This window comes from Pleurodeles waltl, chromosome 4_2 (assembly GCF_031143425.1).
Source record: "Pleurodeles waltl isolate 20211129_DDA chromosome 4_2, aPleWal1.hap1.20221129, whole genome shotgun sequence".
Classification (NCBI taxonomy): domain Eukaryota; kingdom Metazoa; phylum Chordata; class Amphibia; order Caudata; family Salamandridae; genus Pleurodeles; species Pleurodeles waltl.
Genome location: NC_090443.1, coordinates 525,733,693 through 525,757,805, shown reverse-complemented (window position 1 = coordinate 525,757,805; position 24,113 = coordinate 525,733,693). Strand labels below are relative to the sequence as shown.

The 24,113-nt window shown below is 48.9% G+C and overlaps 1 protein-coding gene across 6 annotated transcripts in view; it reads left to right on the top strand.

Annotated features, from left to right (window-relative positions):
- Positions 1-24,113, top strand: part of SMG7 (SMG7 nonsense mediated mRNA decay factor) — a 468,256-nt gene that overhangs the window by 150,219 nt on the left and 293,924 nt on the right. For all 6 annotated transcript variants that reach the window (XM_069232041.1, XM_069232046.1, XM_069232045.1 and 3 more), the window contains one exon: positions 14,208-14,364. In XM_069232041.1, the coding sequence (XP_069088142.1) occupies positions 14,208-14,364 (157 nt within the window). The remainder of the gene's footprint in view (positions 1-14,207; positions 14,365-24,113) is intronic.

Below are 24,113 nucleotides of genomic sequence, written 5' to 3'. Positions count from 1 at the left end.
ATTAAAATCACTTCTTGGGATGAGTTTTTTAAATTTATTATTATTTTTAAACGTCTGGTATGCATGTTTCCACCCAAGCCTTTCGTGATCCCACTGTGAGAAATTAATTTGGTTCTCACTTTTGACCTTTGTACCCCATTTGAGTCCTTTGTGTCTCTTGACCCCCAAAACCACCACCACATAGCGATAACTTCAATTTGGTGTGTGAGTGTCAATTTCTCTCTGTTCATCCACTGTACACCGCCTTTTTCCCCCGCAGACAAATTAGTGTTGTACACTACTATAGCATTCTTGCTGAAAGTTGTAACACCTTTATCTTACCGCATTGTTTGTTCCTCCTCTCCCCTTGCAAGAGGAATATCTGCTGCGCATTGACCAAGAAATGCCCTCTGAAAGGTCTGAGGGATCATGTGACCAGAACCTAGGCTGGTACTGCTCTGTCGGTAACATAGTGTCTGTTCTGTAAACAGGGCAGGCCTTGACATGGCCTCATATCCACGTTAATGAAGCACTACTGTCTTGATAGTCAAATCTTCCAGAGAGAGCATTTTAACTGCTCAGTCCTCAAGGACTTATTAGTCTGAGCCCTTCCGTAGACCCATCACATTGGGAGGTACCGCTTTGAAATCAATTCACAAGGCGAGGAATTTGCAGTTAAAAGTATCTCTCAGAAGAACAAAGTACTTGCCTTTGATAATGCTCTTTCTGCTGGATATTCTATCTAACCTCAGGTTGCTCCCCATCTCCCCTTACTGTGGAATGGTCTCTTCCTTCCATCTATAAAAAGTCCCAAATTTAGAGATCTACACTGTCCTATCTGGTCACTTTCAAGCTTTGTCTCTGATGATGCAGAGACCAGTAAGAAACCGACCACTAGTGCGCGGTAGCAGTGCAATGAAGAATCGCTGGATCTAGTATGACATGTAGGGTTATTTACAAGATGAGGAATCTGTGGTCCTCAAATTATGTATTTGATCCAAGTAAATATATCTTGTATTTTGATTAGGAAGTGAAAATCCTAGACAATTGCAGAGCTTTAGACGTGGTATGATCTGCTGCAGATGTTGGATTGTTTTGGCTTCAGAATCCCATTTGGTGAACACTTTAGGGGATGGTGGTGTCCATTGTAATGCTCACATAGTTCCCACACCTTCTACCTCAGTGGGTTGTTTGTATCTTATGAGATGCTATAGATAGCACACATTGTCACTCAGTAGTTCCCTTGCTTTTAATATCTTGCTGTGACTGCTTCCCCAAACTATAGCCACCTTTTTAGAAGCCTATTTTGAGTGCATATTCCCAAAGTTATGCACATTATGTCTTTGTATCAGAGTTTTGCAGAAGAAAAATCAGTGATGGCTTTGGTGTTTGAGTTGGAATGCTAGCTTGTATATCAGTAGATGGAAATTACAGAACTAAACTGTTATCTAAAGATGTTCAGTCCTTCCAAGAAAAGAGTATGGTCTTGTTAGAGTGGACCATGTACTAAATATGCCTTTGAAAGTATAGGTAATATGGGCAGACTACTTTAGGGAAGAAAACATTCCGGGGTCATGTTAGCTCCAAACTCTTCGGCAGGCCTGCTCTAAGTACATGATGCTCCTGCAAGTACCGAAAGACCTCAGTGGGTGGCGAAGTGATATTCAAGTTGAAAATCCCCTCAAGGGATAACGTCCCCTTGTGTCCAAAGGTCTCCAAGGTGGTAGAGACGTAGTAGGTCCCACCTAGCAAAACCCATTGATTGCCTCAGGGTATCTTGGGCTGCAGAATCCCACGGGGTAGCTTGTGTGATTTTACCCCACCAGCCCAAGCCTTCAGAGCCTTAATCAAGCTAGTCACACCATTCCCATGGTGGGCAATGAGGGGAGGATTATGTTGTTCTATAATGTGCCCTGAGATATCCAGGCGGTTGTATGATGAATCTATCCATTGACAATGCCGGTTCATCAGGTGGGCAGGTGTATCCAATAGTTGACGACGATGAGCTGGACCGCCCAATAGTATTTTCAGATATCTGGGAGCGCTATTCCTCCATTGTACCACCCCTTGGTGAGTTTGTGAAGTGCGATTCAGGCCAGGAACCTATTTCAGAGTAGTGTTCTGAGTATTGTTGATTGCTTCAAAGTAGGAGTCCTGTATCTGGTAGGGAGTGTTTTGCAGAATATTAAGAAATCTGGGCAGGGACATCATTTTAAGGAGGTCAGCTTAGCCCAGGAGTGTCAGGGGCTGAGATCTCCAGTGACTAATGTCCCGTTTCAGCCTATCCAGCAGAGGCAGGAGCTTTTTAATGTAAAAGAGCTCTGGATTTTTAGTGATACATATGCCCAGGTAGTGGAACCCCTCTTTGGCTATTTTCACTTCACAGTCTCGGGTCAATTATGGTGGTTTGCCACTTAGGTTGTAGATTAGGGATTTTTGTCAATTAACGGTATAGCCTAAGTATTGGTCAAAGGCGGTTATGATCTGCTTGAGTCTGAGTGTTAGTAGAGTCACTAATGTATAAAAGGATGTCATCTGCATAAAATTATAATTTGTCTTCCCACGTGTCATCCCAGTGCAGACCGCAGACCAGGGGAGTCTCGTCTAATCCATGTCGCTAAGGGCTCTAATATTAAGGCAAAAAGAAGCGGTAACAGGGCAGCCCTGGTATGTGCCATGTGGGAGGGGGAGCACTTGGGATAGCCATCCATTGACTTTCACTAGGCCAGTTGGCCTGTGTATAACAAGTTTACCCAACTGACGAAGCGTGTACCGAGTCCCAGTTTTGCTAGTACATTGCACATAAAAGGCCACTCCACTGTGTCAGAAGGCCATTTTTGCATTGAGGGAGTACCAGGGCATTCTCTCGAAGGTTGCAAGATTGCCACAGCACCCAGTGGAGGCGCCGATGGTTGAGAACAGTACTTTGACACAGCATAAAACCAAATTGGTCGAAGTGGACCAGGGTTGAGAATATTTTAAGAAGGTGGGAAGCCAACACCTTTGGTAGGATTTTAAACTCTGCATTGAAATGTGCTGGTACGAGGAGCAAACATCTGGTGGTTCCCCCTCCTTGGGGATGATTACTAGGGTGGCCAGTCGCTGCTCACTAGGTAGCGAGCAAGTACGCTTCTCTCGTCGAACATTAATCACATGTAGGGAGCTAGCTTGGAAGCTAGCATTTAGTTTGAGCACTCCGTTTGGGCCCATGTCCTTGTCCAATTAAGATCTCAGATGGCATGACTTATCTTCGCTTATGTCATATCCTCGTCTAGGAAGGCCCTATTGGATTGGTCAAGGATTGGAAGGCGGAGGTCAGCCAGGAGCTCCAGAGAGTAATTGGCCGTGGCAGTGGCCATGGGGGGGAATAGATCTGGGTATAATAACTGGCAAAGGCGTTGGCAATTTCCTGTGGGTCTTTCACCTGTGTCCCAGAGTCAGTTAGCACCTCTTAATACCCAGCATCCCATCTCCACCATCCTGTCCAACCAGGCCAAAATCTTACCTGCTTTATTATCCACCTCATAAAGGTGGTGTTGTGTTGCTCTATGACTTGCTTTAGCTGCATAGGTAGCCTTGTCTCTATTTTGCTGTTTAAAGTGTAGCGCGTGGCAGGCTTCAGACAAGTCGACCCGCAGAAGATCCTTTTCCTTCTCTAGAAACCCTTTTTCAAGGGCCTTGATTTTAATCTGCTGATCTCGTTTATGTCCTGTGATAAGAGATTGACCCTGCCCTCCAATGACTGTTTTATATGCTTCCCATAGTGTGTGTATGGCGAAACGAACGAGGTCTCATTCTCAGCAAAGTATTGGTTTGTGGCCTCTAAGATACCCTTCCTTATAAACAGTGCCAGGGGCTCTGTACAGTGTTGTGCTGTTTGAACTCTCTATGAAGTCCAAAGGTTGCCCAGATCGGAGAGTGGTCTGATTTCCCTCTGGCCAAATGCTGGACTTCGAGTAACGATGAAGATGTTTCCTATGGGTAAAGAGATGGTCTATTCGGGGAAGACTCCTGTATGCCCCTGAGTGAAATGTGAAGTGTAGCATAATGGGGTTATTCGCATGCCAAAGATCAGTGAGGCCCAGGGTGGAAAGAAAGGCAGCGAAGGGCGGAGCCCACCGGTATGGGAGAAAAGTGCTCCCAGTGTTCACATATCACCAAGTCAAAGTCCCCTCCAGTAATAATTTACCTTCAGGCATTGCAAGCACAAGGGCACTTAGGTCTGGCAACAGTGAGTCAAGAAGGCGAGGGGGTACATAAATAGAACATACATTATTCATGACACCTTCCCACATCCCCGTGAGGCCTGCATATCAACCCTGGGTATCTGACCATGTTGGGTGAGTGAGTGAGTAGTGGGAGCGAATTGCAAATAAGAATTCCTACCCTCTGGGACCCTGTGGTGCATCCTGCATGCACTGCCATTTTGTACCTCCACCTTGTTATGGGCTTGATATTTGTTTCCTGTCATTTGAGTCTTCTGGAGAAGACAATATCTGTTTGACAGAGTTTTATGTACTGCATCCAACCCCTCATATAATTTTATCTCCTAGAACGTTAACATTCCAAAGAGAGGAGTTTTATATTGGACTTTTGGGAATGGTCACCCATATGTGTGCGTATTGAGTGGTTTTTGCCTGTCTGGTCTATCCGCCATCATTCCTCACACCTTGGAGGGATTCATAATTCTGTGCACTCATATTCATAGTCTGTTCAAGGGAAGCACAATAACTTTGTGCTGTCTGTAGCAACACAAAACTATAAACAAGACCCTTAATATGCACCGCCCACCCTGCCTCTCTGCATAGCAGACTTAGAATTGCCTGCCCCCAAACATTGCAGAGCTCCTGTCACCCCAACTAGGATTAAAACAAGGGGATGACGCAACACCTTGTCCAAGTCCCTCCTTGCTCTCCTGCTAATAGACTTTGAAAAAGCCTTTGACACTGTGGACTGGACGTACTTAGAGCACGTTTTAAAGAAAAACGGTTTTGGACCTAAATTCCGAAACCTAGTAAAACTACTTTACTCCGACCCGACAGCCCGTATTCAGGTGAACGGGGTGACATCCGATCCATTCCCTATCCGTCGCGGGACCCGCCAGGGTTGCCCCCTATCACCGTTACTCTTCGCCCTGGCAGTAGAGCCCCTGGCAAAATTACTGAGAGAAGACCCACTGATATCAGGCTGGGCATGGCCGGCGGGACCAGAGGACAGAGTGGCATTGTATGCTGATGACCTCCTCCTTTACCTCTCCAACCCGGCAATGAGCGGCCCGCGGGTCCGGGAACTCCTAGAGCTCTTCTCGCAAGCCTCAGGGCTTACCCTAAACGCCAACAAATCCCTACTGATCCCACTACACCCCTCGAGAGACTGTGTTAACTGGCAGGAAAACATCTCAATCTGCCGCAATAGTTTTAAATATCTGGGCGTCCACATAGCTCTGCTCCCAGAGCTAGCTTGGGAGCTGAATATCACACCGCTCCTTAAAGACTCCAGGAGAGACCTTCAACGTTGGCGAAATCTACCGCTCAATACGCTGGGTAGAATAGCCCTATACAAAATGATGGTACTCCCCAGATTCCTATACCAGCTACAAAACTTTCCGCACCTAATCCCTCGGAAATGGTTCAACGAGGTCGAGACTACGGCACGCCAATTTCTGTGGCAGGGCTCACGCCCCAAGTTGGCTTTAGTTACGTGTCAAAGAAACGTCTATGAAGGGGGACTGGGGATGTCCAACATTTATTTGTACTACCTAGCTATGCGCCTACTGGTGATTAATGACTGGCTAACGGGGGGTTGAACTGATCCCGCGTACAGACTGGAACTTCAGGAGATATGTTACAATGGGGTTTTCAACGCCCTGTATGGAGGCGAGATTCTAAAATCCACCCCAGAGGTGACCAAGCTGGTCCTCATGGGATGGCGTACTGCACAGAGAGCCACGGGGTGGTGGAATCGCCTAACTCTCCAGACACCTCTTTGGCGGGGAAATGGCTGGGGGAGGTCTCCACCCTGGAGGGCTTCCGGAGCTGGGACAATATTGGGATAACTACGCTAGGCGACGTCTGGGGCAACTCGCACATTCGATCATATGAGGAACTTCAGAAAACATACTCTCTTCACAACACCCAGTTTCACAAATATCTACAGCTCCGACATGCCCTAAGGGTACACGTGCGACCAGGAGACAGCATCCCAGAGTATAGCCCGCTTGAGGCTACGATCTTGATGGGGCACTTAAATAAAGGGGGAACCTCCCAAATATACCGATCTATCCTCGCTAACGTATCCCCTCCCCTCGAGGAACTTCGCCGGAAATGGGAGGTATGGGTGGGTCCCATGGAGGATTTGGACTGGAGAGAGGCACGAATGGCTCCCTGAACACTAGCTATATCCACACGGTTTCAGTTTTTACAATCCCTTTACCTACACGCAGCTTATCTTACCCCCAAGAGGCTCCACCGGGCGAGTCTTCGGCCCACAGACGAGTGCCCCCGGTGCTCTCCGCCAGGAGCTGATTTCTTCCACATGGTCTGGGCCTGCCCAGTTATAGAGTCGTACTGGAGGACGGTTATAAAGGAAGTTTCCGAGGTACTGCAGTCTAGGGTGGAGGTATCCCCAACACCACTTTTACTGGGGGCTCTGGGCGAGACAGGGCTCAATAGATCGAGTCGCACGTTCTTGGGAATAGCTTGCTTGGTGGCAAAAAGGGACATTGTCACATTGGAAGGCCGTAAAAGCGCCGACCCTTAATAAGTGGAGACGAGGAGTGGATTGGTGCGCAGGATGCGAAAGACTGGTGTTTCAGGCATACAGCGGGTCAGGCAGGGTAGAGGGACGTCTGCTGAATGTAGAGGCACTGAAGGTCGGTTTCTCTCAGGCCTGGGGGCTTTGAGTACAGTGTGTCTTTAGGCGACGGATATCTTCGTCCGGGGCCTGGCGGTCAGGGGTGATCTCAGGATTCCCTCTGCAGGTATCGTAATGGAGGGGTGGGCACTTGCTCGCAAGTGCCTGGGGACCCTCTCTTGCTGGGTGGACCACCTGGACACGGGCCGTGGACATCTGGTGCTCAGGGGTCAAGACTCATGCATCCGAAGTGAGGTGGCAGTCCTTGGTTCTAGTTTGTCTCAGACAGAGCTGCTGTTCTTGGGAGTTCTTGGTCCTTTTGGGTGCAGGGCAGCCCTCTGGAGTTTGGTAGAGGTCGCTGGTCCCTCTGGTTGTGTTGCTGGTCTTTTTTTGCAGGTTGTTTGGCGCAGGAGACAGATTGGTAGGGCTGGGACCAATTAAGTTGTCGTCTTCCTCCTTCTCTGTTGGGGGTTTCAGCTTAGCAGTCCTTCTTCTTGTAGGTCGCCAGGAATCTTGTGAGCTGGGTTCTGGGAGGCCCTTAAATCCCAGATTTAGGGGGTCAGAGGGCAGTAGGAAGTGGCTACTGTCCCCGAGGGTGGCTACACCCTCCTTGTGCCCACACCCTTTGGGGAGGGAGGGGGCACAAACCTAATCCTGTTGGTCCCTGTCCTCCAAACCAAGATGGAGGATACTGCAGGGAGGGGGGGGGGGGGGGGTTGTCACGTCAGCTGTGGACACCTAAGGGGTGGACCTGACTGAGGGGGGGGGGGAGGGGGTGCATCTCCACTAGCTGGAGTGCCCTCGGGCACTGTAACTCAAGGCTTACCGCCAGGTGTTACAGTTCCTGTAGGGGGAGGTGTGAAGCACCTCCACCCAGGACAGGCTTGGTTTCTGATCGGAGTGCACAAAGGCACTCACCCCATGTGGTCAGAAACCTGTCTGTTAGTGGCAGGCTGGCACAGACTGGTCAGTTCTACACTAGCAGTTTGGCTAACATACAGGGAACTTCTCTAAGGTGCCCTCTGTGTGCATTTTTCAATAAATCCCACACTGGCATCAGTGTGGGCTTAGTGTGTTGAGAAGTTTGATACTAAACTTCCCAGTATTCAGGAAAGCCATTATGGAGCTGTGGAGTTCGTAATGACAAACTCCCAGACCATATACTCAATATGGCTACACTGCCCTTACAATGTCTAAGAATGGACTTAGACACTGTAGGGGCATATTGCTCATGCAACTATGCCCTCACCTGTGGTATAGTGCACCCTGCCTTAGGGCTGTCAGGCCTGCTATAGGGGTGACTTAACTCTACCACAGGCAGTGAGGGTGGTGGGCAGAGGGGGGCTCAGGAAGGAAAATAATTTAAATTGAAAAAACAGTTACCTCACGCCTTCCTGCTCCTCTCTTCTGTCGCTGCAGGCAGGCACAGGCTCCCACCCTGCTCTGCGGCCAATCCTGGCGCTACTCAGAGACACTCCCAGGCAGACTGGGAGCCTGTGCAGACACTCTACAATTGTGTTGCTGAGCTGGAGAGAGCCTACAGCGCATGTGTTTGGCCAGCCTGAGACAGTCAGCCAAACACACATGTGCTCTGAGGTCCCCCTCACTCCTCGACACCCCGTGGCCCCGCCCCTTTATAAGTACACAATAATAAACAGTGTTTATTATTGTTTCCTGGTGAAGTTTTGCCGCTGCTAGTGAGGCACGACGCATTTCCACCCAAATGGAGGAGCTGCACCTGTATTCAACCAAAGGGGCACTTCGCTTTGCTTGTAGGATAACATCACGATCTCTGAAATAAAAAATTCTGGCAATTGTGAGAGGCAGAGCTCCTGATTTTGGCCTTGTATTTGGAATTCTGTGAGCCCTCTTGATTGAAAAGAATTTGTAGCACCCGTGAGGCTGGAGGCTCTGGAGGATGAGGTCCTCCACAAGAGATCAGCTGCTGGGCCCTCTGCCCTTTCTGGGACCCCAATCAGATGTATATTCCTTCTGGAACGAACTTCATAGTCCTCCAGCCTCTCACCCCCACGCGTTCTGTTGTGATGCTCAAATCTTTATCTTGAAACCACAAGATGGTTGTCTTCACCTGGAAGGACATAAGGAAATTGTAAAGAAATGGCTCCCTGTTGCAGTTACCCCCCACTTTTTGCCTGATACTGATGCTGACTTGACTGAGAAGTGTGCTGGGACCCTGCTAACCAGGCCCCAGCACCAGTGTTCCTTCACCTAAAATGTACCATTGTATCCACAATTGGCAGACCCTGGCATCCAGATAAGTCCCTTGTAACTGGTACTTCTAGTACCAAGGGCCCTGATGCCAAGGAAGGTCTCTAAGGGCTGCAGCATGTCTTATGCCACCCTGGAGACCTCTCACTCAGCACAGACACACTGCTTACCAGCTTGTGTGTGCTAGTGAGGACAAAACGAGTAAGTCGACATGGCACTCCCCTCAGGGTGCCATGCCAGCCTCTCACTGCCTATGCAGTATAGGTAAGACACCCCTCTAGCAGGCCTTACAGCCCTAAGGCAGGGTGCACTATACCATAGGTGAGGGTACCAGTGCATGAGCATGGTACCCCTACAGTGTCTAAACAAAACCTTAGACATTGTAAGTGCAGGGTAGCCATAAGAGTATATGGTCTGGGAGTCTGTCAAACACGAACTCCACAGCACCATAATGGCTACACTGAAAACTGGGAAGTTTGGTATCAAACTTCTCAGCACAATAAATGCACACTGATGCCAGTGTACATTTTATTGTAAAATACACCACAGAGGGCACCTTAGAGGTGCCCCCTGAAACTTAACCGACTGTCTGTGTAGGCTGACTAGTTCCAGCAGCCTGCCACACCAGAGACATGTTGCTGGCCCCATGGGGAGAGTGCCTTTGTCACTCTGAGGCCAGTAACAAAGCCTGCACTGGGTGGAGATGCTAACACCTCCCCCAGGCAGGAGCTGTGACACCTGGCGGTGAGCCTCAAAGGCTCACCCCTTTGTCACAGCCCAGCAGGGCACTCCAGCTTAGTGGAGTTGCCCGCCCCCTCCGGCCACGGCCCCCACTTTTGGCGGCAAGGCTGGAGGGAACAAAGAAAGCAACAAGGAGGAGTCACTGGCCAGTCAGGACAGCCCCTAAGGTGTCCTGAGCTGAAGTGACTCTAACTTTTAGAAATCCTCCATCTTGCAGATGGAGGATTCCCCCAATAGGGTTAGGATTGTGACCCCCTCCCCTTGGGAGGAGGCACAAAGAGGGTGTACCCACCCTCAGGGCTAGTAGCCATTGGCTACTAACCCCCCAGACCTAAACACGCCCTTAAATTTAGTATTTAAGGGCTACCCTGAACCCTAGAAAATCAGATTCCTGCAACTACAAGAAGAAGGACTGCCTAGCTGAAAAACCCCTGCAGAGGAAGACCAGAAGACGACAACTGCCTTGGCTCCAGAAACTCACCGGCCTGTCTCCTGCCTTCCAAAGATCCTGCTCCAGCGACGCCTTCCAAAGGGACCAGCGACCTCGACATCCTCTGAGGACTGCCCCTACTTCGAAAAGACAAGAAACTCCCGAGGACAGCGGACCTGCTCCAAGAAAAGCTGCAACTTTGTTTCCAGCAGCTTTAAAGAACCCTGCAAGCTCCCCGCAAAAGGCGTGAGACTTGCAACACTGCACCCGGCGACCCCGACTCGGCTGGTGGCGATCCAACACCTCAGGAGGGACCCCAGGACTACTCTAAGACTGTGAGTACAAAAACCTGTCCCCCCTGAGCCCCCACAGCGCCGCCTGCAGAGGGAATCCCGAGGCTTCCCCTGACCGCGACTCTTTGAATCCTAAGTCCCGACACCTGGGAGAGACCCTGCACCCGCAGCCCCCAGGACCTGAAGGACCGGACTTTCACTGGAGGAGTGACCCCCAGGAGTCCCTCTCCCTTGCCCAAGTGGAGGTTTCCCCGAGGAACCCCCCCCTTGCCTGCCTGCAGCGCTGAAGAGATCCCTAGATCTCCCATTGACTTCCATTACAAACCCGACGCTTGTTTCTACACTGCACCCGGCCGCCCCCGCGCTGCTGAGGGTGAAATTTCAGTGTGGACTTGTGTCCCCCCCGGTGCCCTACAAAACCCCCCTGGTCTGCCCTCCGAAGACGCGGGTACTTACCTGCAAGCAGACCGGAACCGGGGCACCCCCTTCTCTCCATTCTAGCCTATGTGTTTTGGGCACCACTTTGAACTCTGCACCTGACCGGCCCTGAGCTGCTGGTGTGGTGACTTTGGGGTTGCTCTGAACCCCCAACGGTGGGCTATCTTGGACCAAGAACTGAACCCTGTAAGTGTCTTACTTACCTGGTAAAACTAACAAAAACTTACCTCCCCCAGGAACTGTGAAAATTGCACTAAGTGTCCACTTTTAAAACAGCTATTTGTCAATAACTTGAAAAGTATACATGCAATTTTGATGATTTGAAGTTCCTAAAGTACTTACCTGCAATACCTTTCGAATGAGATATTACATGTAGAATTTGAACCTGTGGTTCTTAAAATAAACTAAGAAAAGATATTTTTCTATACAAAACCTATTGGCTGGATTTGTCTCTGAGTGTGTGTACCTCATTTATTGTCTATGTGTATGTACAACAAATGCTTAACACTACTCCTTGGATAAGCCTACTGCTCGACCACACTACCACGAAATAGAGCATTAGTATTATCTATTTTTACCACTATTTTACCTCTAAGGGGAACCCTTGGACTCTGTGCATGCTATTCCTTACTTTGAAATAGCACATACAGAGCCAACTTCCTACAGAAATCCTCTGCCTCTTTCAAGCGTGTGTTCATGTTGCAGTGGTCTGTCTGCACCAGTGTGACTTCTGTGAATAATGTGCCTATTTTCGTTTCCATTGATTCTCGTACCCCCTGTTTCGCTGCCATAATATCCTGAAGTGTGGGTGACCCGTCGTCGTCTGGAGCCTTTCCTACAGGGCTGATTGCTTTCTCTGAGTTTGCTCCCATCGTGCCTTCACGAAGCTGTGCAAACTTGTCCGTTTTTTTGGAGGGCTGCCCCCTGTCCTCTCCTCCACTGTGTTCCGATACTCCCTTCTGAGAGAGGTGAAGAGTGAGAGGGATCGGCTGTGGTACCCTCCGCTGCCTGGCTGGGGGTGGACCTCTGACGTTTCTCCATGCGGCCTGTTGGTTTTCCTGATGTGGGCCAGTCAATGTGGCTCGCTGCCGAATATTGGCCCTTAGGGGCTCTTTATAAGGGGGTTCGGGGGGGGGGGCAGACAATCCCCTCTTTCACTCCAAAGAGGTTGCCGCTGTTTGCTGGCCTTTGCACGGATCCCTGTTGTTTTCAGTCACTCTCCTGTGCCCTGGGAAAGCATAGTGGTCCGGTATTTGTGCAAGGTGTGGATTGACACCCTAATCCTTACTCAAAGGCAGCGCATATGCACTGTCATTGTGGCTCTCCGGGAACCTGTAATGTCTCAGTGCGCAGTCTGAAATGAGAATCAGCTGTGTGATTGCAGAACGTGGGGTGACTGGGCTGCAAAGCGCATTTAGATATTGTCTCTAGGAGTTCTTGCACCAGTCTGGGTCTCTGTGGTTCTTCTGCTGCAATCAGTAGATGTACTGTTCCCAGGGGGCTGCCCCCATACTTTGGAGGGGCCTAGGATTATGACCCTACCAGGTCAGGCAGCAATCTGCATTCTTGATGCCCCAATGGTCATGCGGGTGGCCGTACACACAGGTCCTCTTGCCTCATCAGGCCCAAGCACCCCAGGGTCGTCTTATCAGCTCTCTACCGGGAGGCGTGCCAAGTCTCCCCCTAGAATCTGGTCCAGTGTAGGCTGTTCCCTGTCCGTAGTGTGCCTGGGGCCCCTTTTTACTAACCGGCACCATGTCTCTGCCTCCACTAGGCGGTGGCGCCACAAGTAGTCTGACGTGGAAGTGAAGATCAGGACATCTCAAGGTCCCATTAGGCGCTGGCGGATCTAGGGCGAACGATCACCAACCAGTGTCTGTATGAAGTGACGCTAGGTGGATCAGGCAGGTCCCCAAACTGTTCCCTCAGCCCTGGGAGCCTGTCAGAGAGAGCACTGCAGGCACAGGCCTCAATGTTGCTCCCTTGGTGGACTGGATTCTCTCGCCGGGATCGCGTCTTCCCTAGAGGCCGTGGCTTCCACACCTTTCCATGATCTGTCTGTCACTGGCGGCTAAACAGCGTAGTTGCTCTTCGCTGTCGAAGCCCTGGCATCTCTGCCACCTCACTCCACTTTTGCAACTGTTGCAGGCAGCAGATGTCATATCTTTACCCGGGTATTAGAGGATTGGGCTGATGAGGTGTGGAAGCCACTCTAGGAAGCTGTCATGTTTGCCGGCAGTTAGCCATTCCCCCCCCACATAGGCCTCAAAATGATATTTTGGGTGAGTAATGTTTAATTTAAAAAGATACCCTTGTTTCAAACCAAACCCAGAGATTTTTCTACTTATGAATTGTGGATGAGGTGGAGCTTAGCTTCTCTGACCCATCAACTGATAAAATGGCTTCTGTTTCGAATGTTTGTCCCTCCCTTTTAGACAAATGTACATTTGTTCTTTTCATCCAGTGGTTTGTATTTGAAGGAAAAGGTGACGTTTTTTTCCCCTGATGTTTGGTCTTGTTCCAAAGTTGTTATAAAGTTGCCCATCATTTGTGTGCACTGCAAGAACCTATACCAGTTGTCTTGTATAACCATTGAAAAGCAGAGAGGCATAGTGGCAATCCTTATGCTACTCTGCAACTAGTGGGCTGGAATGTAGATTCTATACCAATGGTAATCTATTGGCTACAATTATATACGAATGACTGGGGCCAGTGCAGAGGTAGGCTGGTTATCTGGTCCTTTTTGCCAGGTGCTCCATATTGGTCTGTTCTGATATTCCTGCAATAACAGGAGTACAACATCTGCCCTTATTGGCACTGCCACACATGCTTGTGATACTGGTAGCTCTTGGATTGACATAGACCTAGCTAACTCGCTCCTGAAACACAAAGTAGACAGTCTTCTGTTGTGAATGAGAAATATTTGCACTGGGTACTGGAAACGTAGGCTTAAAGCCTAGAGGTGCATTTTCTTTTTTTTTAAATAGGTCTCCACCAAAGTAATCTTTTAGCCTTCAGTAGTTGCAGAACTGTATTGAACCATTCTCTACCATAGTGTTAACGTTGCCTACCGATTTAGCCAATGACTCTGCATTATAAACATTGAGCAGATGTTCAGCGTATATCAGAAAAATATAGGTATTGCGCTACCAATAACACATGGCCTTGCATCTTATTACAACCAGAATGACTGAGGAATGTAAGGAGGTAGATCTGTATTGACCCCTTACCCCTCTTATCCATAGTGTCCTTCCTTGGTGTATTGTGCAAGTGGCCGCTTCAGAGCTCATACCGGAATGAATCTACCGTTGCTGACCCCCTACCTGCCATCAATGTCTCATTGGATTGGCTAAAACTACGACCCAGTGTCTTCCAGGAGCCTGCAGTCCATGAAAGTCAATAGTGAGTAGTGAAATGTTTCTTGGTGAATTTGTCACTTTTTATTTCTACAAGAAGTTAAATGTAACACACAATGCTATGTGTATATATGACTTTGTGTGTGTGTGTATATAGGTGTATGTATTTATGTATGTATCTGTGTATATATATTTGTATGCAAGTTGATGCTATCAAAAAATGCTGAGATTTCTGGGTAGTTCACAAGTTAAGGTGTAGAGCAACTCTTGTATAGAGCACCTTACAACCCCTGTGACACTGAATCGGCTCACCTCAAATGTCTGCTTTTCTAGGAAAGTTTTTAAGCATACGATTAGCACTGTGACATACACGCCAAACTAGCAAAAGACAAAGTATTTTGCCATTTCTGCTGCAGTCTTTAAGCATAGGATTAGCACAGTGCCATCCACGCAGAACTGGAAAGAGTCTTTTGCCTTTCTACAACAAGGTCTTTAAGCATACTCAGAGTTCTCTCCTTTTTTGTCCAATTGATGTGGCACACCAAACCTGAAAGGGTGTTGTTTGAGATACATACACACACACACACACACACACACATATATATGTATGTATATATATATATATGTATGTATATATATATATATATATATATATATATATATATATATATATATATAAAAATATATAAAAATATATATAATGTGTTGTAAGGAAATGCCTCCTTGGCATGGTTGCCCCCTGACTTTTTGCCTTTGCTGATGCTATGTTTACAATTGAAAGTGTGCTGAGGCCTGCTAACCAGGTCCCAGCACCAGTGTTCTTTCCCTAACCTGTACTTTTGTATCCACAATTGGCAGACCCTGGCATCCAGATAAGTCCCTTGTAACTGGTACTTCTAGTACCAAGGGCCCTGATGCCAAGGAAGGTCTCTAAGGGCTGCAGCATGTCTTATGCCACCCTGGAGACCTCTCACTCAGCACAGACACACTGCTTGCCAGCTTGTGTGTGCTAGTGAGGACAAAACGAGTAAGTCGACATGGCACTCCCCTCAGGGTGCCATGCCAGCCTCTCACTGCCTATGCAGTATAGGTAAGACACCCCTCTAGCAGGCCTTACAGCCCTAAGGCAGGGTGCACTATACCATAGGTGAGGGTACCAGTGCATGAGCATGGTACCCCTACAGTGTCTAAACAAAACCTTAGACATTGTAAGTGCAGGGTAGCCATAAGAGTATATGGTCTGGGAGTCTGTCAAACACGAACTCCACAGCACCATAATGGCTACACTGAAAACTGGGAAGTTTGGTATCAAACTTCTCAGCACAATAAATGCACACTGATGCCAGTGTACATTTTATTGTCAAATACACCCCAGAGGGCACCTTAGAGGTGCCCCCTGAAACTTAACCGACTATCTGTGTAGGCTGACTAGTTTTAGCAGCCTGCCACAAACCGAGACATGTTGCTGGCCCCATGGGGAGAGTGCCTTTGTCACTCTGAGGCCAGTAACAAAGCCTGCACTGGGTGGAGATGCTAACACCTCCCCCAGGCAGGAATTGTCACACCTGGCGGTGAGCCTCAAAGGCTCACCTCCTTTGTGCCAACCCAGCAGGACACTCCAGCTAGTGGAGTTGCCCGCCCCCTCCGGCCAGGCCCCACTTTTGGCGGCAAGGCCGGAGAAAATAATGAGAAAAAACAAGGAGTCGTCACTGGCCAGTCAGGACAGCCCCTAAGGTGTCCTGAGCTGAGGTGACTCTGACTTTTAGAAATCCTCCATCTTGCAGATGGAGGATTCCCCCAATAGGGTTAGGATTGTGACCCCCTCCCCTTGGGAGGAGGCACAAAGAGGATGTACCCACCCTCAGGGCTAGTAGCCATTGGCTACTAACCCCCCAGACCTAAACACGCCCTTAAATTTAGTATTTAAGGGCTACCCTGAACCCTAGAAAATTAGATTCCTGCAACTACAAGAAGAAGGACTGCCTAGCTGAAAAACCCCTGCAGAGGAAGACCAGAAGACGACAACTGCCTTGGCTCCAGAAACTCACCGGCCTGTCTCCTGCCTTCCAAAGATCCTGCTCCAGCGACGCCTTCCAAAGGGACCAGCGACCTCGACATCCTCTGAGGACTGCCCCTGCTTCGAAAAGACAAGAAACTCCCGAGGACAGCGGACCTGCTCCAAGAAAAGCTGCAACTTTGTTTCCAGCAGCTTTAAAGAACCCTGCAAGCTCCCCGCAAAAGGCGTGAGACTTGCAACACTGCACCCGGCGACCCCGACTCGGCTGGTGGCGATCCAACACCTCAGGAGGGACCCCAGGACTACTCTGATACTGTGAGTACCAAAACCTGTCCCCCCTGAGCCCCCACAGCGCCGCCTGCAGAGGGAATCCCGAGGCTTCCCCTGACCGCGACTCTTTGAATCCTAAGTCCCGACACCTGGGAGAGACCCTGCACCCGCAGCCCCCAGGACCTGAAGGACCGGACTTTCACCGGAGACGTGACCCCCAGGAGTCCCTCTCCCTTGCCCAAGTGGAGGTTTCCCCGAGGAACCCCCCCCTTGCCTGCCTGCAGCGCTGAAGAGATCCCGAGATCTCCCATTGACTTCCATTACAAACCCGACGCTTGTTTCTACACTGCACCCGGCCGCCCCCGCGCTGCTGAGGGTGAAATTCCTGTGTGGGCTTGTGTCCCCCCCCCGGTGCCCTACAAAACCCCCCTGGTCTGCCCTCCGAAGACGCGGGTACTTACCTGCAAGCAGACCGGAACCGGGGCACCCCCTTCTCTCCATTCTAGCCTATGCGTTTTGGGCACCACTTTGAACTCTGCACCTGACTGGCCCTGAGCTGCTGGTGTGGTGACTTTGGGGTTGCTCTGAACCCCCAACGGTGGGCTACCTTGGACCAAGAACTAAGCCCTCTAAGTGTCTTACTTACCTGGTAAAACTAACCAAAACTTACCTCCCCTAGGAACTGTGAAAATTGCACTAAGTGTCCACTTTTAAAACAGCTATTTGTCAATAACTTAAAAAGTATACATGCAATTTTTATGATTTAAAGTTCCTAAAGTACTTACCTGCAATACCTTTCAAATGAGATATTACATGTAGAATTTGAACCTGTGGTTCTTAAAATAAACTAAGAAAAGATATTTTTCTATACAAAAACCTATTGGCTGGATTTGTCTCTGAGTGTGTGTACCTCATTTATTGTCTATGTGTATGTACAACAAATGCTTAACACTACTCCTTGGATAAGCCTACTGCTCGACCACACTACCACAAAATAGAGCATTAGTATTATCTATTTTTACCACTATCTTACCTCTAAGGGGAACCCTTGGACTCTGTGCATGCTATTCCTTACTTTGAAATAGCACATACAGAGCCAACTTCCTACATTGGTGGATCAGCGGTGGGGTACAAGACTTTGCATTTGCTGGACTACTCAGCCAATACCTGATCACACGACAAATTCCAAAATTGTCATTAGAAATTCATTTTTGCAATTTGAAAAGTTTTCTAAATTCTTAAAAGTCCTGCTAGGGCCTTGTGTGTTAAGTCCCTGTTTAGCATTGCCTTTTAGAGTTTAAAAGTGTGTTAAAAGTTTGAAATTAGATTCTAGAAACAGTTTTAGATTCTTTAAAAAGTCTTCCAACTTTTAGCAGAATAATGTCTGATACAGAGATGAATGTGGTGGAACTCGACACCACACCTTACCTCCATCTTAAGATGAGGGAGCTAAGGTCTGTCTGTAATATCAAAAAAATAACCATTGGCTCCAGACCTACCAAAATTCAGCTCCAGGAGCTGTTGGCAGAGTTTGAAAAAGCCAACCCCTCTGATGATGACATCACAGAGGAAGAAATTAGTGACTTGGAGGCCAATGTCCCTCCTCCAGTCCTAAATAGGGAGAACAGGACCCCTCAAGTCCTGTCTCCAACTGTGTTAGTCAGAAATAGTGAGTCCCTCACAGGAGGGTCCCACATTTCTGAAATCACGGAGGATGCTCTCAGTGAAGATGACCTCCTGTTAGCCAGGATGGCCAAAAGATTGGCTTTAGAGAGACAGCTCCTAGCCATAGAAAGGGAAAGACAAGAGATGGGCCTAGGACCCATCAATGGTGGCAGCAATATAAATAGGGTCAGAGATTCTCCTGACATGTTAAAAATCCCCAAAGGGATTGTGACAAAATATGAAGATGGTGATGACATCACCAAGTGGTTCACAGCTTTTGAGAGGGCTTGTGTAACCAGGAAAGTGAACAGATCTCACTGGGGTGCTCTCCTTTGGGAAATGTTCACTGGAAAGTGTAGGGATAGACTCCTCACACTCTCTGGAAAAGATGCAGAATCTTATGACCTCATGAAGGGTACCCTGATTGAGGGCTTTGGATTCTCCACTGAGGAGTACAGGATTAGGTTCAGGGGGGCTCAAAAATCCTCGAGCCAGACCTGGGTTGACTTTGTTGACTACTCAGTGAAAACACTAGATGGTTGGATTCAAGGCAGTGGTGTAAGTAATTATGATGGGCTGTACAATTTATTTGTGAAAGAACACCTGTTAAGTAATTGTTTCAATGATAAACTGCATCAGCATCTGGTAGACCTAGGACCAATTTCTCCCCAAGAATTGGGAAAGAAGGCGGACCATTGGGTCAAGACAAGGGTGTCCAAGACTTCAACAGGGGGTGACCAAAAGAAAGGGGTCACAAAGACTCCCCAGGGGAAGGGTGATGAGACAACCAAAAATAAAAATAGTAAAGAGTCTTCTACAGGCCCCCAAAAACCTGCACAGGAGGGTGGGCCCAGAGCCTCTTCACAAAACAATGGGTACAAGGGTAAAAACTTTGATCCCAAAAAGGCCTGGTGTCATAGCTGTAAACAGCATGGACACCAAACTGGAGACAAGGCCTGTCCCAAGAAAGGTTCCACTCCAAACTCCCATCCAGGTAACACTGGAATGGCTAGTCTCCAAGTGGGATCAACAGTGTGCCCAGAGCAAATCAGGGTCCACACTGAGGCTACTCTAGTTTCTGAGGGTGGGGTGGATTTAGCCACACTAGCTGTCTGGCCGCCTAACATGCAAAAATACAGACAGCAACTCTTAATTAATGGGACTAGAATAGAGGGCCTGAGGGATACAGGTGCCAGTGTCACCATGGTGACAGAGAAACTGGTTTCCCCTGGCCAATACCTGACTGGAAAAACTTACACAGTCACCAACGCTGACAATCAGAGAAAAGTACATCCCATGGCAATGGTTACTTTAGAATGGGGAGGGGTCAAGGGCCTGAAACAGGTGGTGGTCTCCTCAAATATACCAGTGGACTGTCTGCTTGGAAATGACCTGGAGTCCTCAGCATGGGCTGGGGTAGAACTAAAAACCCATGCAGCAATGCTGGGTATCCCTGAACTGGTGTGTGTGAAAACAAGAGCACAATGCAAGGCACAGGGTGAACAAGTAGAGCTGGAGTCTGGAAGAATGGCCCAGCCTACCAAGAGGAAAGGAAAGTCAGTTGGGAAACCAACTGCAACACAGCAAAAGAAAGGGAACCTCTCTTCTCAGGAAGAAGTTCTGCCCTCTGAGGGAACTGAGCCTTTGGAGCTTGAACCTTATCAGGTTGAGCTCTTAGGCCCAGGGGTCCCTCAAGGGAGGAGCTGTGTAAGGGACAAGAAACCTGTCCCTCTCTTGAAGGCCTTAGGCAGCAAGCTGCTGAAGAGTCCAAAGGCAAGAAAAATGGAACGCATAGGGTCTATTGGGAAGATGGACTCCTGTACACTGAGGCCAGAGACCCCAAACCTGGTGCCACTAGGAGAGTGGTAGTGCCTCAGCTGTTCAGAGAGTTCATCCTAACATTGGCCCATGACATTCCCCTTGCTGGACATTTGGGACAAACCAAGACGTGGGAGAGGTTAGTCAACCACTTCTACTGGCCCAATATGTCCAACATGGTTAAGGAGTTTTGCCTCTCCTGCCCCACCTGTCAAGCCAGTGGTAAGACAGGTGGGCATCCAAAGGCCCCCCTCATTCCACTTCCAGTGGTGGGGGTTCCCTTTGAAAGAGTGGGTGTGGACATAGTTGGTCCACTAGAACCTCCCACAGCCTCAGGAAATCTGTATATCCTGGTAGTAGTGGATCATGCTACCAGGTATCCTGAAGCTATTCCCCTTAGGTCGACTACTGCCCCTGCAGTAGCCAAGGCCCTCATTGGTATTTTTACCAGAGTGGGTTTCCCTAAGGAGGTGGTGTCTGACAGAGGTACCAACTTCATGTCAGCATACCTAAAGCACATGTGGAATGAGTGTGGAGTGACTTATAAATTCACTACACCCTACCATCCACAAACTAATGGCTTAGTTGAGAGATTCAACAAGACATTAAAAGGCATGATCATGGGGCTCCCAGAAAAACTCAAAAGGAGATGGGATGTCCTCTTGCCATGTCTGCTTTTCGCTTACAGAGAGGTGCCACAGAAGGGAGTAGGATTCTCACCCTTTGAACTTCTGTTTGGTCATCCTGTAAGGGGACCACTTGCTCTTGTTAAAGAAGGCTGGGAGAGACCTCTCCATGAGCCTAAACAGGACATAGTGGACTATGTGCTTGGCCTTCGCTCTAGAATGGCAGAGTACATGGAAAAGGCAACCAAAAACCTTGAGGCCAGCCAACAACTCCAGAAGTTTTGGTATGACCAAAAGGCTGCACTGGTTGAGTTCCAACCAGGGCAGAAAGTCTGGGTTCTGGAGCCTGTGGCTCCCAGGGCACTCCAGGACAAAGGGAGTGGCCCTTACCCAGTGCTAGAAAGGAAGAGTCAGGTCACCTACCTGGTGGACCTGGGCACAAGCAGGAGCCCCAAAAGGGTAATCCATGTGAACCGCCTTAAGCTCTTCCATGACAGGGCTGATGTGAATCTGTTGATGGTAACAGATGAGGATCAGGAGGCAGAGAGTGAACCTCTCCCTGATCTTCTGTCATCAGACCCAAAAGATGGCACAGTAGATGGAGTGATCTACTCAGACACCCTCTCTGGCCAACAGCAAGCTGATTGTAGGAGAGTCCTACAACAGTTTCCTGAACTCTTCTCCTTAACCCCTGGTCAGACACACCTGTGTACCCATGATGTGGACACAGGAGACAGCATGCCTGTCAAGAACAAAATCTTCAGACAGTCTGACCATGTTAAGGAAAGCATCAAGGTGGAAGTCCACAAGATGCTGGAATTGGGAGTGATTGAGCGCTCTGACAGCCCCTGGGCTAGCCCAGTGGTCTTAGTCCCCAAACCTCACACCAAAGATGGGAAGAAAGAAATGAGGTTTTGTGTGGACTACAGAGGGCTCAACTCTGTCACCAAGACAGATGCCCATCCAATTCCAAGAGCTGATGAGCTCATTGATAAATTAGGTGCTGCCAAATTCCTAAGTACCTTTGACTTGACAGCAGGGTACTGGCAAATAAAAATGGCACCTGGAGCAAAAGAAAAGACCGCATTCTCCACACCTGATGGGCATTATCAGTTTACTGTTATGCCCTTTGGTTTAAAGAATGCCCCTGCCACCTTCCAAAGGTTGGTGAATCAAGTCCTTGCTGGCTTGGAGTCCTTTAGCACAGCTTATCTTGATGATATTGCTGTCTTCAGCTCCACCTGGCAGGATCACCTGGTCCACCTGAAGAAGGTTTTGAAGGCTCTGCAATCTGCAGGCCTCTCTATCAAGGCATCCAAATGCCAGATAGGGCAGGGAACTGTGGTTTACTTGGGCCACCTTGTAGGTGGAGGCCAAGTTCAGCCACTCCAACCCAAGATCCAGACTATTCTGGACTGGGTAGCTCCAAAAACCCAGACTCAAGTCAGGGCATTCCTTGGCTTGACTGGGTATTACAGGAGGTTTGTGAAGGGATATGGATCCATTGTGACAGCCCTCACTGAACTCACCTCCAAGAAAATGCCCAAGAAAGTGAACTGGACTGTGGAATGCCAACAGGCCTTTGACACCCTGAAACAAGCAATGTGCTCAGCACCAGTTCTAAAAGCTCCAGATTATTCTAAGCAGTTCATTGTGCAGACTGATGCCTCTGAACATGGGATAGGGGCAGTTTTGTCCCAAACAAATGATGATGGCCTTGACCAGCCTGTTGCTTTCATTAGCAGGAGGTTACTCCCCAGGGAGCAGCGTTGGAGTGCCATTGAGAGGGAGGCCTTTGCTGTGGTTTGGTCCCTGAAGAAGCTGAGACCATACCTCTTTGGGACTCACTTCCTAGTTCAAACTGACCACAGACCTCTCAAATGGCTGATGCAAATGAAAGGTGAAAATCCTAAACTGTTGAGGTGGTCCATCTCCCTACAGGGAATGGACTTTATAGTGGAACACAGACCTGGGACTGCCCATGCCAATGCAGATGGCCTTTCCAGGTTCTTCCACTTAGAAAATGAAGACTCTCTTGGGAAAGGTTAGTCTCATCCTCTTTCGTTTGGGGGGGGGGTTGTGTAAGGAAATGCCTCCTTGGCATGGTTGCCCCCTGACTTTTTGCCTTTGCTGATGCTATGTTTACAATTGAAAGTGTGCTGAGGCCTGCTAACCAGGCCCCAGCACCAGTGTTCTTTCCCTAACCTGTACTTTTGTATCCACAATTGGCAGACCCTGGCATCCAGATAAGTCCCTTGTAACTGGTACTTCTAGTACCAAGGGCCCTGATGCCAAGGAAGGTCTCTAAGGGCTGCAGCATGTCTTATGCCACCCTGGAGACCTCTCACTCAGCACAGACACACTGCTTGCCAGCTTGTGTGTGCTAGTGAGGACAAAACGAGTAAGTCGACATGGCACTCCCCTCAGGGTGCCATGCCAGCCTCTCACTGCCTATGCAGTATAGGTAAGACACCCCTCTAGCAGGCCTTACAGCCCTAAGGCAGGGTGCACTATACCATAGGTGAGGGTACCAGTGCATGAGCATGGTACCCCTACAGTGTCTAAACAAAACCTTAGACATTGTAAGTGCAGGGTAGCCATAAGAGTATATGGTCTGGGAGTCTGTCAAACACGAACTCCACAGCACCATAATGGCTACACTGAAAACTGGGAAGTTTGGTATCAAACTTCTCAGCACAATAAATGCACACTGATGCCAGTGTACATTTTATTGTCAAATACACCCCAGAGGGCACCTTAGAGGTGCCCCCTGAAACTTAACCGACTATCTGTGTAGGCTGACTAGTTTTAGCAGCCTGCCACAAACCGAGACATGTTGCTGGCCCCATGGGGAGAGTGCCTTTGTCACTCTGAGGCCAGTAACAAAGCCTGCACTGGGTGGAGATGCTAACACCTCCCCCAGGCAGGAATTGTCACACCTGGCGGTGAGCCTCAAAGGCTCACCTCCTTTGTGCCAACCCAGCAGGACACTCCAGCTAGTGGAGTTGCCCGCCCCCTCCGGCCAGGCCCCACTTTTGGCGGCAAGGCCGGAGAAAATAATGAGAAAAAACAAGGAGGAGTCACTGGCCAGTCAGGACAGCCCCTAAGGTGTCCTGAGCTGAGGTGACTCTGACTTTTAGAAATCCTCCATCTTGCAGATGGAGGATTCCCCCAATAGGGTTAGGATTGTGACCCCCTCCCCTTGGGAGGAGGCACAAAGAGGGTGTACCCACCCTCAGGGCTAGTAGCCATTGGCTACTAACCCCCCAGACCTAAACACGCCCTTAAATTTAGTATTTAAGGGCTACCCTGAACCCTAGAAAATTAGATTCCTGCAACTACAAGAAGAAGGACTGCCTAGCTGAAAAACCCCTGCAGAGGAAGACCAGAAGACGACAA